Consider the following 17,771-nt stretch of genomic DNA (forward strand, 5'->3'; position numbering starts at 1 on the left):
AAAAAAGTCCAAAAAAATATATATAGTCAATGCAGTTTATTTTGCATAATGTTTTGAAAAATTAACTTGATGAAAAAGTAAAAACTGTTTAAAGTAATTCTACTTTATTTTTAGATTGTTTATTGAAGAATTTGCTTTTTCTGAGAGTTCAATTGTCGTAACGGACTTGTCAGGAGAATGAGTGCATTACTGGCAAAAACTCATTTCAAATTTCAAGGCTGTCCAACAGATTACATCATGAACCTTAAAAAAAAACAAAGTGTGTTTTAGATATTTCTAATCTCTTTAAATATCACTTTGGTTTTTTTTAAGGTTCATGATGTAATCTGTTGGACAGCCTTGAAATTTGAAATTAGTTTTTGCCAGTAATGCACTCATTCTCCTGACAAGTCCGTTACGACAATTGAACTCTCAGAAAAAGCAAATTCTTCAATAAACAATCTAAAAATAAAGTAATCTAGATGATATTCAATTCTGTCTCAAATGATTTGCTTCACAAACACTTGCACTGTATTCATAAAGACCAACATGGATTATTACAACTTACTACAATATTGAATAGCCCTCAATTCATTACTTGGAGCAACAAATTTTATTCAATGCTGATAGTTTGGTTTCTTTGAAGATTTATTTTACAATGCAGTTCTGGGAGGAATAAGTTATAATATTTAAAATTAGAAGAAGGGTGAAAATGATGGCAAAAACAACAATAGTGCTGGACAGAATGCTGTGCATCTATTACCCTCCCTGCCTCCCTCCCACCATGTCCCTGTTCAAGCGATGGAGGTTTGTGAAGGTCTCAATTAGCTTATTTAGAACTTCACTTAGTAACTCCAAATGATCACACCCTCTCTTGTGCAGGAAGGAACTGCAGGTGCTGGTTTATACCGAGGATAAACACAAAATACAGGAGTAACTCAGCGGGTCAGGCAGCATCTCTTGGAGAAAAGGGAATAGGTGACATTTCGGGTTGGAACCCTTCTTCAGACATTCTTATCATTGACCATTCTTATCATTGAAAGCATCTACCTTGTACACTCAGATGGAGGACCCAGTTGACTTGAAATACTATCTATTGCTGGTTTGTGGTAAACACACAAATTACAATAAGGACACTATAGGGAATCACAAATTGCTAGCTTAACATAGAAACATAGAAAATAGGTGCAGGAGGAGGCCATTTGGCCCTTCGAGCCAGCACCGCCATTCATTGTGATCATGGCTGATCGTACCCTCGAATTGATAAAATATAAATATAATAAATTAAATGAATGAATTGAAGAAAACTTAATCTGAGATCATGAGATGTGATATGTGTCACACCTTCAACATAACTTGAAGAACGTATAAATAAATTGGAGGGAAACATTTAGGATGATAATTTTATACACTTCATGGATTCATAAGTGATATGAGCAGAATTAGGCCATTCAGCCCATCAAGTCCACTCCGCCATTCAGTCATGGCTGATCTATCTCTCCCTCCTAATCATATTCTCCTGCCTTCTCCCTTAACCCCCAACACCTGTACTAATCAAGAATCTATCTATATCTGCCCTAAAAATATCTATTGAAATATCTATTGACTTGGGCTCCACACCTTTCTGTGGCAATGAATTCCAGACTCATTACCCGTTGACTAAAGAAATTCCTCCTCATCTCCTTCCAAAAGGAACTTCCTTTGATTCTGAGGATATGACCTCTGGTTCTAGGCTCTCCCACTAGTGGAAACATCCTCTCCACATCCACTCTATCCAGGCCGTTCACTATTCGGTAAGTTTCAATGAGGTCCCTCCTCATCCTTCTAAACTCCAGCAAAAAAAAGGCCCAGTGTCAATTAAGGCAGTAATTACTACATTTTGCAGTTAATCTCAAGAACAGCGATGCATGCAAGGATTTATACTTGTCAGTTTCTAAAGGAGCATGCACGCACTTATGGGCCGAGTGTCTTTGTGATCTCGGGTTACCGGGCTGAGGGGTTACTTGCTTCCATTTGAACAAGGCCTTGACCTGAAGAGGTGGGAAGTTTGTGAAACTTAATTTTATCCTTATTGTAGCTAACCTGTATTAAAGGTGAAACAGTTTGAATTGAAGGAGATAGTCCCTGGAGGTGGTCTCACATAAACCATCTAAATGCCAGTGCAAATGCTACGCCAAGTTTGACTACTTAGATTACACTGACAGGAAACCATAATTACATATTTTCAATTTGATAATATAATAGATGATGCTTATTGCCAAATCCTAATACAAGCACTTCAACCTAAAGTCAATTTTAGTGTTTCTGTTTAAGTTTAAGTGTTTCTGTTCAGTGCTGATCTTACCTGTTTTAACAGCAATAAATATTGCTGCTTCAGGCTCAGCTGCTTCAAAGCTTCACACCCATAATTGTTTAATTCACAACTGCGTAACGTACTTTGAAACAAAGGATAACATTCACCATGACGAGCAATTAAAGGTTCATCCTACAACTGCTGCCATCCATCGAACAGGAGATATTACTGAATGAATGTTAAATAATCATCCAGATCCACAGTGAGACCTCAACTTGCTTGATAATAAGGAATTAAGAATCTAAATATAACCACAGCTTGGAGGATAAAACGACCAGGACACACACTATCGGCACACACACTACAGTACTGGTTCACCAGTCTTACTCGTTATGAAAATAAACCAAATTGGTTCAGAAAATTGAACAGAATACAAAGAGAAACTATAAAAAGGGAAAGAAATTATTCAGCAGGCAGAACATCAGCCTTCATACTATAATCCCATTTCATTGTTTCAATTTAATGGTCAAAGAAATGATTATTTAATTAGCACATTAAACCACATCCGAGTTACTTGGTCAGTTAATGCCACGGCAGCAAAACTGCTGGTTTCAAGGTTATCTATTTCTATGAACCAGCATGCATGCAACAATTACACTTGCTCTTGCAAACAAAGATGACAAAAGCGATTCTCCACAAAAGCAATTTCGTAGGTGACAAAACTCCTAAACAGTGCGATTCACACCCTCCAGCCCACAATTTGAACATCACAAACCTGCTTCTATTCGCTCCTTGTTGTGAGGTTTCATCAGTTTCCAGCCTTCTGTGTGACGGACAGCGTAGAAAGACTGAACCAGAAACGTCCAGAGCTTGTCAAAGAGGGCCTGGATCTCAATTGCAAAACCCTGTGTAAGGGGACGAATCAGAGGCGGGTGAACTACGTTACTATGGTAACCATATTCCTTACTCCACTCAGATTCTGCTTACTCCCTCAGCTAATCAATGATGTCACTTGGTCTGCCTGGACAATCGTCTGGTGTATGGTTTTTAAAAATAAAAAGGCTCCGTCTGGTGCTCACAGAACAGCAAAGCGGTCATGTAGACGGGCAATTGTAGCAGGGCAGAAATCGCTATCTGTGATCCCTTTGCTTGCCACGGGTTAACTAACTATCAACGCCCAGCTATTTCCTGCTGGCACAAGGTTAAATTCTCTGAAGACACATGAAGTGATCGATTCATGTTGCACATTCACCACTGGTATAAAAAACAGCTGCACACAAGCGATTTGCTAATTATCCTTCCCACTCCATAGGAGAGGAGAGGGGGATTTACATGTTTTATGCTGAATAAAGGAAGTATTAGAATTACACGAGTAAAAATGTCAAGTGCAGCAAGAATTGGTGTATCAAGGCTGAACAATAGACAGGAATCTAAAACAGATGAGGTGTTATTTATTACAGATTATTGAACACTGCCTTTCCTACATTAGATAATTACATGCTTACCAGCTCTTCATAAGCCATTTGGCTCTTCAGCAAGTCCACAGCCATAAAGAGCAAGCAAGCTTCTGATACTGTAATATTTTGTTCAATGGTCGCAAAAATTCTTTTAACCAAGTATGGTGTTCTGGTCATTCTTTGTGCCTGGAAAATTGAGATGTAAATTTTGTCAGCATTTTGTGAAAATATATTTCATTTTTGGTTTATTCCCCCCCCCCCCCCCCCCCCCCCCCCAAGAGGTATTGAGACCAAGGTGAACGGGTTGCGTTGGGGGACCAGGCCTCCCGTGGGGGCCAAGGGTGAGTGGTGGAATATTCCGTTGGGGGACCAGGCCTCCCATGTGACAGGGACCAACGGGTCCCATTTGGTCTAGTATAACAGATAAAACTAGCAGAATTTCTGAAAATTATATTAGATTAGATTAGATAGCCTTTATTGTCATTCAGACCGAAGTCTGAACGAAATTGAAGCAGTCATACATACAATACAATACAATAAAAAACAACAATAAACACATATTAACATCCACCACAGTGAGTCCACCCAACATCTCCTCACTGTGATGGAGGCAAAGGTCTTTGGTCTCCAGTCTCTTCCCTCCTCTTCTCCCTCTGCGCTGAGGCGATACCCCCCGGGCGATGTTATAACTGTCCCGCGGCTCAAACACCGCGGCCCGGGGTGGTCGAAGCTGCCGCCCACCAGTCCTGCTGACGCAGCCGCTGGCCCGCGGCCGAACCCCGGACTCAGGCCACCGCCGCCGGAGCACCGTTCCAGCCCCGAGTCGGATCGCCCTCATGTGAGTGCCGTTACCGTCTCAGCCTCGTGCCAGGCCGCCCCGACATGGGCACCGCTTCTCCCTCGGGCTGGGCCGCCCCGACTGGGCACCGCTTCTCCCTCGGGCTGGGCCGCCCCGGCATGGGCGCTGCTCCTCCCTCGGGCTGGGCCGCCCCGACTGGGCGCCGCTCCTCCCTCGGGCTGGGCCGCCCCGACTGGGCGCCGCTCCTCCCTCGGGCTGGGAACGCCATACCTCCCCGAGCTCGGCCACTCCGACGGGAGCACCATTCCTTCCTCGGGCCGGCCGTCCTCACGGGAGCGTCACAGTCCCTCACGGAAGCCCTGTTCCAGCCCCGAGCCGGGCCGTCCTCACGGGAGCGAGCCCAGTGCGAGTCCTGGCGGGCTCTGCCTCCTGAGCCTCGAGGTCGCCAGCTCCGCCATTAGGCCTCAGCGCAGACGGAGGCAGAGAAGGGGAATACGACAAAAAAGTCGCATTCCCCCGCAGGGAGAGACAGCAAGCCCCGTTTCACCCCCCCCCCCCCCCAAAACAGAAACTAAAAACCAAAACTAGACTAACCAAAACGAAAATAAACAACACAAAAAACACAAAACAAACAGGACTGCCGGAGAGCCGCTGCAGCCAGAGCCGCGCCGCCACTAGCATTCATGAGCTGGAAGAATCCATTAAATCCACCTACAGATTATAAAACTATTTCTCAGTGTCATGAAGCTTTTGTTGTGTAATTAATCAAAAGCAGCTGCAGTGCAAATAATATTTAAACATAAGATAGACACAAAATGCTCGAGTAACTTAGCAGGACGGGCAGGCCAACATTTTGTGTCTATCTTCGTTTTAAACCAGCATCTGCAGTTCCTTCCTACGCTAATATTTAAACATGTAGGTTTTTGAGGTATGATAAAGGCACAGTAAATATGATGCATTTTATCAACACCAGCTACTTTGAATGAAACTTCTAAAGTCAGAAAAATATTCAATTATTTGATATCCTTTCCCTACACTCACAAATGACCGCAAAAGGACTTTTCCCCCTAATCTCATTCTCAATCATCTGAATGCATGGCTGAGTGTAGAAACAGCCCGAAATATTTTGCACATTTTGGAGAAGTGTTTGCTTTTTGCTCATTCCAATCAATCCAGTGTAATGGCAGAAGATTGACAACCACTTGTATGAAAGAACCTTGGGAATGAAAGCACAGCAGAATTCAAGGCTTCAAGTACCCTACCACAGAGCATTTTGACATAATGGTTAACAATCAGTTTTGCCTATAGACTTATCTTTTAATCTCCTTTTTTTTTTTAAAGTGTTTGTCGTGTCTCCTTCTAACCCACCCCCACAACCAAATGTGTACACTTTTAAGTTTTGAAGTTGTTTGTTATTTTGCCAATTTAAAATATGTGTCAAAGCGTAGCTGCTCTTGTAAGTTGAGCAGTTTGTCAGTGGGAGTCCTGCATCCATCTGTTCACTGCCAAAACATATACATGCAAACATTCACACAAAACCAATGTGAAAGAGATCAGATCTGGCTGCCAGCAAAGCTTTTCATCCTGTGTAAATCAACTATTTGACATTGGTTCCTGAGCTCTACCTTAATCAATGCAGGTATATATTTTTGCATAAATCGCTGTTGTATGCATCCATATATCTTCATTATTTGGGAAATACGAGAAAGGGCACCAAGTGTAAAGATATATATTACCAAAGCCTTCCCTAGACAATAAAAAGAAAAAGAAATCTCAGTGCTAACTGACTTCTTGTTTCCTCAGAACCACAAGCCCCATCTCGTAGCTGTCTGTATGAAACGGGCCAGAGATAAAGCAAACCTTTGTTGCAAATACTTGAGTGGTATAAATGAGCAGGCAAAAGAAGTGCTGGTTCACAGCTTCAGTGACTCGGGTTCAATCCAGACCCCCAGTACTGTCTGCATGTATGTCCTCCCAGTCGGTGCATAGGTTTACTCTGGGTGCTCCAGTCTCCTCCCAATGACATGAAGGTCAATAGATTAATAGACTGCTGTAAACTCCCCCCATGTTTACAGATTAATGTAAACATCAATGTAGAATGTGGGGTAGAATCAATGGGAATGTGGGGGAGAGTAAAAATGCGCTTACTGTAGGATTTGCGCAAATGGTGTTTGAAGGACGGGATGGGCCGAAGGGCCTCTCTAGGTGCTGAATAGTTGAATGGCATTAACATTTATGGGACCATAAGGAATTACACTAATCCAGCAGATTTATCATCAATTTTCTCTTCCAGGAAATAATGCAGGTTTCTCCTCCTCCTAAAGTACAATCTTTCATTAATGGTCACCTAGAAATTCAGTTTAACACTAAACTCATGAGTAAGTATTAAATGTTTAATCCCCTCCCCAAAAAACCTGGCTTCCATTACACATCCTAAAAGCATAAATGGATTTTACATACATTAAAAATACCTTAAAATTATGCATTAAATCTTGTAATTAGCAATGAATTTGAACTCCTCTGATCTTGTCTGAATCTAGACTCCGTCGATCTTTAATGTGCCCAAACTCATGTTTCAATAGTTCCACAGAATCATTTTTCATTCTACTAAGTTTTGGACACAAGGCTTTAGAGAGGCTTATTATGCAATTTGTTCTGAAGTCCAGGCCAAAAACACTTTCATATTTAATGGAAAATTACCATCAAAATTTCCTTCATTTCTGTTGTTGGCCTTGGGACAAGCAACATATCCAGAAGAATAAATAACTTTACCATAATTCTTTTGTAAGGCTAAAGATAATTTTCCCTGAGGACAACCTTAGAGCCTAGTAAACAAGAATGTCTAACACAAAATAACAGATTTGGAATTCAAACCTATCGCAATAATTACATAAATGCAGAATGAAATAGCAAAGCACAAAGACATGACTTTCATTACATGCTTCATTGCAAGCGGTTTCTCTCTTTCCCTTGCTTGAAGGATCCCAGCTGAGTGAACTGTTCGCAGGCTTCCCAAACTTCTCCCTATTGCTGGTACAATGCTGCAAGAATGGAGTGGGCAAGCTCACAATTTCCCTCCTCAGATAACTACATATAGAACCAAGTGGAGGTAAATCCCAGGATTGGGAATACCAAGAGGATGGGGATTTCATTTAAACAAATAATTGTGGCCATGATGTCCCTTGATGACAAACAAAGTAATTTTTGGCATGAACCGTGTCTTATCTTAGCTTGGTTCTGCAGCAGTTAGGCTCAAGATTCACTGCCGCATCTGGTTGGAGGACTTAAAATTTGTTTGGAATTCTGCAGTATTCCAGTAATACCCAGGAAATAACATGCCTTATCAAGCACTGCCCTTTGAGATATTAGATGGCTGGCCATGTCCAATGATGCAAGCACCCATTTGTACTATTAGGAAAGCAGGGTATCATGTTAAACGCTGATATTATTTTGTCTGTTTGTGGGGCTTTGCTGTGTACTTTCCCCTACATTATAACAGCAAGTACTGCAGCGGATTTGGTACTGCCAAAAGTCATGGAAGGTTTCTTTGACTGCAACTACCTCCTCTGGCAGCTTGTTCCATATACTCACCGCCCTCCGAGTGACTGAAGCCAAGCAACTGGATTTGTAAAGGACAAGCTCAGTTTTCAAAATGTTTAGATAATCCTGTTTCCTATCAAAATGGAAAGTTGTTGCACGTGAAGGTGAGAAAATGGATCTTACCTTCATCAGAAGGAGGAAGCTTTTATTTTTAATCACCGAAAGGAAGTTTGGCACAATGAACTTGATGCATTCATCTTGTATATTTTTTGTCAAGGAAACAGCTTGCTCTGCCCATTTCACTTCAGGGAGGCTCCACAGCAGACGGTCACTTTCCAGCAACACCGAAACTATATTCTCCGCATTCTGCAGCATTCAAGTAAAAGCATCAGTTACCTGGGTGAACTCTTAATCACAGTGGGCCAAAATATTTAATGAAACAAATTGTGACTTTCAATTCAATTTCTGTCTTTTAATGAATCCTTGGCCTTCAAATTTAGAATTTTGAAAATATAACAGAGGCATCAGCAATAACAATTTAAACAGTCTTATTTGGGAATTAGATACACTTTAAAATAAAGCAGGACGAGGATGGGATTATTGATCAAGGATAATATTACAGCTTTACAAAAGGGATGATATGACTAGAGGAGTTAAAATACCTCAAGGGGGACTAATGAGAAACCCTGTCTACAATATAGCAGGCCATTCAGACCATCAATCATGTCAATGGTGGGAAAACCACTGAAACTATTATCAAAAGCAAAATTGATTTTCACACGGAGAAGCCTGCTCAATAAAGAATATCCAACATATTTATTACAGGTAAATAATTTCTGACCAATTTAATTTTTTGAAGTAATCAGAGTTATATTTTACATTCAGTTACAGCACCACATGGCATCAAAAATAAACTAGCTATAGTATGCCAGGGTGACAGGAGAGACCAAGTTGTTAGTGAATGGATTTTTCTGATTAAAGGGCAAAATGCAATAGCAGTTCCAGGAATCACTCATAAGAATATTACTTTTCTGGATGCAGAGAAAATTACTTGGATTTGTCAGCGAGTACAGCGTTGACATTTGGAATGGTACAGCACTTGCAACATAGCAAATATAATGCAGACTTGAAGACTTGGATTAATGAGATAGGTTGGATGGACAGAGGTAATTTAATCTAGATGCTTCCTCAAGATGGAAAGAATAAAACTGAGAGTGATGAGTTTTGGATAAGAGGTTGGCAAAGGGGAAGCCATTTAAGACTGAGGTGAGAAAAAACATTTTCACCCAGAGAGTTGTGAATTTGTGGAATTCCTTGCCACAGAGGGCAGTGGAGGCCAAGTCACTGGATGGATTTAAGAGAGAGTTAGATAGAGCTCTAGGGGCTAGTGGAATCAAGGGATATGGGGTGAAAGCAGGCACGGGTTATTGATTGGGGACGATCAGCCATGATCACAATAAATGGTGATGCTGACTCGAAGGGCCGAATGGCCTCCTCCTGCACCTATTAATGGAAATAGTACATCATGCATTTTCCCTGCATCTTTGAAAGTTGCAAAAAATGGTTTGTAAACTAGTTAAGAATTGTTAGAAAATACTATTGTATACTTATTGCATAAAATATGAAAATAATGTAATGTTTAGCCTTTACAAATCATTGGTTAGGTCTCAGGTGGAATACTGTTACACTTTTGAGCACTGAAATTTAGAAAAATGTTGAGGTACCAGACAAGATGCAAAGTTATGTGGAGTTATGTGGAGAGATTGGAGACATTGCAAATATTCTCTTTAGATCAGAGCAGGTGGAGCAAAGACCTAACATATTCAAAGTCATGCAGTGTTTATTACTACGAGAAGGAAGCAACTGTTCTTGACACAAACATTGTTTCTCTCCTCGCTGATGTTTGACATGCTGGATGCTTCCAGCATTCCTTGATGTTCCTCTCATAAGTGGAGCAGTAACCATAGACATTAGAAAAAGGCAAAATAACCAGAGGGAAACAAGTAGTGTTCAGCTCCGGAAATTACTACCTTAAACAAAATTTCATAGCAACTTTCAAAAGGAAATTACATGTATTTGGAGAGGATTAGTTTGCAGGGTTATGTAAAACAGCTAGGATGGAGAGCTAAACTGAACCACTCTTTCAAATAGCTCCTCTGCTGAATGCTGCCCTTCAACTTGATGATATTCCACAATAGCCTCCAACATCCCTCCTCAAACAAGATTTAATTTTTTTTTTTTTTTAATGAGAAACATTTTGCTTCACATTCAATTCCAACCTGTTTTTCACTCAAAAGTTAGTAAGTAAATAAGTAAGTAAGTAAGTTTATTGGCCAAGTATTCACATACAAGGAATTTGCCTTGGTGCTCCGCCCACAACAACATGACATACAGTGACAGTTAGGAATGACTCAGAAAACACTAAACATTAATAATAATAAAACATTAATGATAAAGCACCATTGATGAAGCATGTGAACCAACAAAATACCAGATTAAAGGGAGGCTACAGATTTTTGGCTGTTGAGTAGAGCAACTACTCGTGGATAAAAATTGTTTTTATGTCTACTGTGGCAGCTTTGACAGTCCGAAGTTGTCTTCCAGAGGGAAGTGATTAAAAGAGTTTGTGGCCAGGGTGAGAGGGGTCAAAGATGATCTTACCCACTCGCTTCCTGGCCCTTGCAGTGTACAATTCATCAATGGAGGGAAGGTTTCAGCCAATAACCTTCTCTGCTGATCAGACGATTCGCTGCAGCCACCAGGTGTCGTGCTTGGTGGCTGAGCCAAACCAGACCATGATGGAGAAGGTGAGAACAGACTCTACGATGGCCGTGTAGATTTGGACCATCATTAACTGTGGCAGATTGTGCTTCCTCAGCTGCTGTAGGAAGTACATCCACTGTTGTGCCTTTTTGACTGTGGAGTCGATGGTAGCCCCCCACTTAAGGTCCTTGGAGATGATGGTTCCCAGGAACTTAAAAGACTCCACAGATGTGACTGTGGTGTTGTTGATGGTGAGTGGGATGACAGGAGTGGGAGCTCTCCTAAAGTCTACAATCAATTCCACTGTCTTAAGAGCATTGAGCTCTAGGTTATTGCGACAGCACCAGGACGCCAGCTGTGACACTTCCTGTCTGTAGACAGATTCCTCCCCATCCTGGATCAGTCCAATCAGTGTTGTGTCATGCAGAAACTTGAGAAGCTTGACAGAGGTGTCTGTGGAGGTGCAGTCGTTGGTGTAGAGAGAGTAGAGAGGAGAGAGTACGCAGCCTTGCGGTGCTCCTATGCTGAGAATTTGCGGGTCCGAGATGTGCTTTCCAAGCCTCACATGCTGCTTCCTGTCTGTTTGGAAACTGGTGATCCACCGACAGAGGGGATCAGGCACAGTCAACTTGGAGTGTAGTAGCTCTGGCACAATGGTGAATGCAGAGCTAAAATCAACAAACAGGATCCTCACATAGGTCCCCTAGGTGCTGTAGGATGAAGTGCAGTCCCAGGTTGACTGCATCATCCACAGATCTATTGGCCCGATATGCAAACTGCAGAGGGTCCAGCAGGGGGTTAGTGATTTTTTTAAGCTTGGCCAGCGCAAGCCTTTATAGTGTCTTCATGACTACAGACTAAAAGATCATCCTTTATTCCCTCCACTGTGTATCCCATCCACCAAACCAATCTGCCAGAGATTCAGCAGCTACTGATTGCTGAGTGTGCTAGATAGTCTGATTACTGTAACAAGCCAATAACAAGATCAGATAATAAATCTTCACAGAATTTCCCCATCAGTTATGCCTTGCTAGCTATAAATGTTTTTTTTAACATTGGGGATTTAAAGAACAAATACTATTCGCTGATATTTAAGTTATTTTAGAAAATAATGGACTTAAGCACTTGCTGTGCAATCAGATCCATTGATATTTCCTTTCATTGTAATCAACCGTCTGTATGCCAAGTAAAACCTCTATCTTATTACATCCTACTTTACAATTGACCAAGTTAAACGGATCCGAGCTCGATCCTATACTTTTACATACTTATCCCATGCCTCCTTTTTCCTGATCAGGGCCTCAATTTCTCTCATCATCCAGGCTTCCTTACTTCCACCTGCCTTGCCCTTCATGCTAATAAACATGTACTGTGTCCTGAACACTCCTCACAGCTTTAAAGGAACCCCATGTTCCAGACATTCCTTTGCCCACAAACAACCTACTTCAATCAATTTTAGCAAGTTCCTGTCAAAAACCAAATTTAGCTTGCCCCAATTTTAAATTCTGGGCCTGCCCCATCTTTATCCATAACTATTTGAAAGCAAATAGACTGAGGTTGCTGGTCCCAAAAGGCACACTCACTGATATTTAAGTCACTTAATCCTTCCCAATTTAAAACATTGTCCTTTCCATTGTAGGGTCCCCGATATATTGCCCGAGTAAACTTGCTCCAAATACATTTGACATATTCCACCTCATCGAAGGCCTTGGCACTGTGACAGCCCAGGTCTATAATGGGAAAGTTAAAATCCCCTACTATGACGACCCTATTAGCCTTGCAGCTGCTGCAATCTCCTGGCATATTTGCTCTTTCAATTCCCATTGACTATTTGGGGGCCAACAGTACACTCCCACCAAGATCACAGCCCCTTTTTATTTTTCACCTGAAACCCACATAACTATAAGAGAATCTGATTTTTAAAAAGTGCTGGAGTAACTCAACGAATTAGCATCTATGGAGAACATGGCAGCATCTCTGGAGAACATGAATAGATGAAGTTTTGGATCAGGACCCTTCCTCAGACTCAAATCTGAATTTGAGTCGGAGGAAGGGTCCCGATTTAAAAATGTCAGCCATCCATGTTCTCCAGAGATGCTGCCCGACTCGTTGAGTTACTCCAGCACTTTGTGTCTTTTTTTAAAATCAGATTCTTTTATAGTTATGTGGGTTTCAGGTGACCAGGTGGAACTCATTTTTCAAACGCCTCCATTCTAAAATAATGATGTCGCTATAAGCAGCTTTTAAAATTATGCTGTTAGACATAAAATTAAATCACTGTTAACGGATGTGACTTACTAACGAATGGACCACTGCGACATAACAAGCTTTCTGTAGCTCTACTGGAAGGCAAGAAAATTCTTTTCCAGACCAACATTTCACAAAATATTTGGTAATCCATCTGCAAAACAATAAAAGAGAATTTTGGAATAGATTCATTTTCAAAAAGGTTCCAGCAGTTTCACACCACAATTTAAATCATCTTACCTCATGCAAGAGTTGTACAGAGCATCAATTCCAACAGAGTGAGAGATTTGCAAACATTCCACTATCGACTGCTGCATGCCAATAACAGGCTGTAAATTAAAATAAAACCAAATTGGAAAGGGGGCAAATTTAAACTGTTTCATGTATTAAATCTCTGTAATTAGTGTATTTACATTTCAGAAAATCCCAGAGAGACCACAATAATTAATTAGCATTTATATGTGGCTCCTCTGACTGTTGCAAATGAAGGTTATATTCAATTTATTTTGGCAAAAATATAATCCCAGGTCTCAAACCCACACTATTCTATCCCCAGAAATACATGCAGACACATTCCATGAATACACTTCAATCCTCAGCTGTTGCTAAAATAAATCACAACCGTGACAACAGAGAAGTGGAAACTTTAAAAACCCTGCAAATCTCAGAGGTGGGATGTATACAGAATCGTCATTCCTCATAAATATAGAACATAGAACAACACAGCACAGAAACAAGCCCTTTAGCCCATCATGCCTGTGCCATCCACAATGTTAATCTACACTAATCCCATCTGCTTGCACGTCGTGGAGCTAAACAGAATGGAAAAAGGCCATTCAGCACAACAGGCCCACTTATTCATCCAAACCGTTCTTATCCATGTACCCGTCGAAGTGACTTTAAAATGTTGCAATTATTCCCACCTCAACTACTTCCTCTGGCAGCTTGCTCCATGTATGCACCACACTGTGTGAAAAAGGTTGCTCCTCGGGTCTTAAATCTTTCCCCTTTCACTTTTAGACTCCCCCACCCTGGGGAAGGGACTGTAGTTATTCACTTTATCTATGCTTTTATAAGATTTTATAAACCTTAAGATCACTCCTCAACCTCCAACCCTTCAGGGAAAAAAGACCTCTCCTATCCAGCCTCCCCTTGTAACTCAAACACTCTAAATCCATTCACATCCTCAGCAGAAAAGAGGCTGATGACAGTCGGGAACAAATTCTGAAGACCGTCAAGAGCAGAACAAAGACAGAGGACAGATCAGTGGTTTAAACTGCCTTCATTTCAATGCAAGAGGCTTAACAGGCAAGGTGGATGAACTCGGAGTGGATTAGCCCAGGAGATTGGAATATTATCGTCATAATGGAAACATTGCTGGGAGAAGGTGGGAGTGGTAAATCTGTATTCCAAGGTGAAGATGCAACAGGCATGACAGAAGTATAGGTATGAGAGGAGAGGAGGCTTGATGAGGGGGGACTTAACACTAGTGAAAAGAAGATATTCAATAAGATCTTTAAGGCTCTTAAAGACAGCGGAGTCAGGGGATATGGGGAGAAGGCAGGAACGCGGTACTGATTGGGAATGATCAGCCATGATCACATTGAATGGCGGTGCTGGCTCGAAGGCTACTCCTGCACCTATTGTCTATAATATATTTAATATATTATAGACAATAGACAGCATATTTGGATAGAAGGAATGGGTGACATTTCAGGTCAGTCTGAAGAAGGGTCCCGACCCGAAACATCACCCATTCCTTCTATCCAGAGATGCTGCCTATCCTGCTGAGTTAATCCAGCATTTTGATTCTATCGTCGGGACATTTTTCTTGCTGTGTTGATAAATACACTCTGCTGGGACTAGATCTGCAGAATTGAGGAAGAAAAATAGCTTTTGTGGTTAAATAATGGCATGGGGCAAGAACAGTCAAATAGTGTAAGCTGAGACACTGCACAAATTAACTCACTGGTGGGAAGTTGGGAAGTTATAAAAAAAAAAAACCAGGAACAATGAATTGAGAAAAATGTTTGGAGTAGTTCATTGACGAGGTGATTTCTAAATTTAAGGAAGAGAACTTATGCCAAGCATCTTTAAGATGGAACAGGGAAAATATGTCAACACTTTGATTTTCAAATGCACTCTGGCCAACCTGCTGTGTTGACACAATGAATTTCTGTGTTTGCAATCAAGACTTTTTATTACTACCTGCAGGCAATACCGACGAGCCCAGAAATGAAAAATAAAGAACTGCAGATGCTGGAATCTTGAGCAAAAAACACAAAATGCTGGAGTAACTCAGGGGGCCTGCAGCATCTTTGGAGTATATGTTGCAATCCTACTTGGCCAGAATTTAATGCCCATATCCAGCTGCCCTCAAGGTGGTGATGATGAGCAGTTTGCATCACAGTACCCATGCTGTGTCTTGTGTTAGGTAATTTGAGGATTCTGACCCAACACCTGAAATTAATATATCGACTTTTAAGTCACCGGATGGCAAGTTAGATGGGAATCTGCAAATGGTTATGTTCCTGTGCCTGCACCTCATTATCTTACTTGGTGGGAGGTAGTTGCAGGTTTGGAAAGATTATATTGAAATAGCCAGAGAAGTTACACTATTGCATGTTGTGATGGCAGGGAGTGTTCAGGGTGGTGGATATAGTTTCAAGCAAGTGAGTTGCTTTGTCCCAGATCATTCCAAAGTACTTAAGGATTTCTGAAGCTGCACTCATCCAGCTGAGAATATGTTGTCATATATCAAAATGCCTTAGAGTTGGTGCAAAAGGCTTTGGAGGGTTATTCACTTAAATACCTTCAACTTCTTCTTGGGTCCATGTTATTTACAGTTTATCCAACTACTTTTCAAGTTAAACCAGCATCTGCAGTTCTTTCCTACACACTTTTCAGGTTATTGCTGTAGCTATGAGTGACAAGGGAAAATGACTGGATTTTTCTGTTGGGGATCGTTATTGCCAGGCACAGACATTACTGAGCGTAAATGTTTTGCAGTCTTACTTGGACCATTTTGAGTTATGACTTAAAGTTAACACTGCTTCATTCTGAAGTTCTGAAGGAAGGAAGGCACTTGATGAAACTCCCAAAGATGGTTGGATTTATAACACATTGCTGAAGTACTCCTACACTTATCTCTTCAATGCTACATGATTGATTATTGAAGGAAACCCTTCATTAACAGGTTTCATTGGAATGCATTGCATTATTTGTGAACATACTTAGTATTCTGCCAAGGACAGTGGTTAGTCATTCAAATAAACATGTCATCAAGCATCCATCTACACTGAATGCATTTTTTTATTCTCCCCACATTCCCACAGTAAAGATAGCAATAAGAAAATACAGTAGTTACAACTAACCAGCTGGAGAAGGGCAATAAATTCTGACTGTCAGTAATGCCCACATGTCATAATGAGAAGCATTATCTCGACTGCAAATGCAGAATTTTAACTAACCAGGATACTTTAATGAGCTCTTTATGTACATCAATCTTACAATTAGTTGTTGCGTCATGTTTTAGACACAGAAATGCTGGAGTTATATGGACCTTGGTGAGAAGGCACCCAAGTAATATGTAGAGTTTTTATTTCCTTAGCTAAAAATAGATATATTCACTACAGAAGGAATGCAGCAAACGTCTATTAGACTGCTTCCAGGAATGGCAAGTTTGTCGCTTGAGATATAGTCGACTAGGTCTGTATTCTCCAGTTTTGAAATGATGAAAGGAGATCGCATTGAAACTAGAATTCTGATAGGACTCCGCAGGTTGGATGCAGTGGAATATGTCAAAGTAGCAGAAGACCACTTTGACACTCCATGAATGGTCTCCTCTACATGGGAGGAACCAAAGGCAGATGGTATGACTGCATTCCAGCAGCTGTCACCCAATTTGCCTTTGGTTCCTCCATGTAGAAGAGGCCATCTCCAAAATGTCAAAGTGGTTCTTGACAGTTTGCAATTTCCAGCTCACAATTCTTTTGTCTTCTGTTTGCAATGGAAACAGAGTTTGCATTTGCAGATCACTATAATTCTCCACCCTACACCCACTCTGATCGCTTTGTATTTGATCCTTTAACCAGACTGCTTTATTTGTGACTCCCGAACCATCCATATAATCGAGTTCTAGCAGTCTCTTCAGCTGCAGGGATTGACAATTGAGTCAGAGTAATAGACATCTTCTTCTTCTTTCGTGTGGCGTGCACAGCCTAAAGTTGTTGGACAACTTGTTCTATTTGATCTTCCGTTTGTGCACGTCGAATTGATTGCATTAGTCGAAACAGGGCGGACCACGTGAAGGTTGCAATCTTCCACCCCATGCAGCACAGAAACTGCCTTATCAGCCAACCGAATCCATGACGAACATCAACAGCCATTTTTTCACTATGCTCGCCACATTCCCATCTAAATCCACCACTCAGCCACATACCAAGGGCAAATTACACTGGTAAAAGAACCTACCAACTCTCAAATTAGTAATGTGGGACGAAACCAGAGTACCCAGAGGAAACCCAGACAATCACAAGCAGAAAGTGCAAGTTCCACACAGAGTCCTGGAGGTCAGGAGTGAACTTGGGTGTGTGGAGCTGTGAGACAGCAGCTCCAGCCGTGCCACAGTCCAGACTACTGCTGCCATTGATAGCGACGTTCATTTCACATGATCGAATAAGTTTCCTGCTCT

At 41.3% G+C, this 17,771-nt stretch overlaps 1 protein-coding gene across 3 annotated transcripts in view; it reads right to left on the reverse strand.

Moving 5' to 3' along the window:
• btbd8 (BTB domain containing 8) overlaps window positions 1-17,771 on the reverse strand; it is an 89,338-nt gene that overhangs the window by 26,465 nt on the left and 45,102 nt on the right. For all 3 annotated transcript variants that reach the window (XM_033028959.1, XM_033028961.1, XM_033028958.1), the window contains 5 exons: window positions 13,319-13,407; window positions 13,130-13,232; window positions 8,252-8,434; window positions 3,778-3,915; window positions 3,048-3,177 (listed from right to left, as the gene is read on the reverse strand). In XM_033028959.1, coding sequence (XP_032884850.1) covers window positions 3,048-3,177; window positions 3,778-3,915; window positions 8,252-8,434; window positions 13,130-13,232; window positions 13,319-13,407 — 643 coding nt within the window. The remainder of the gene's footprint in view (window positions 1-3,047; window positions 3,178-3,777; window positions 3,916-8,251; window positions 8,435-13,129; window positions 13,233-13,318; window positions 13,408-17,771) is intronic.

The sequence above is a fragment of the Amblyraja radiata genome, chromosome 10, assembly GCF_010909765.2.
Source record: "Amblyraja radiata isolate CabotCenter1 chromosome 10, sAmbRad1.1.pri, whole genome shotgun sequence".
NCBI lineage: Eukaryota > Metazoa > Chordata > Chondrichthyes > Rajiformes > Rajidae > Amblyraja > Amblyraja radiata.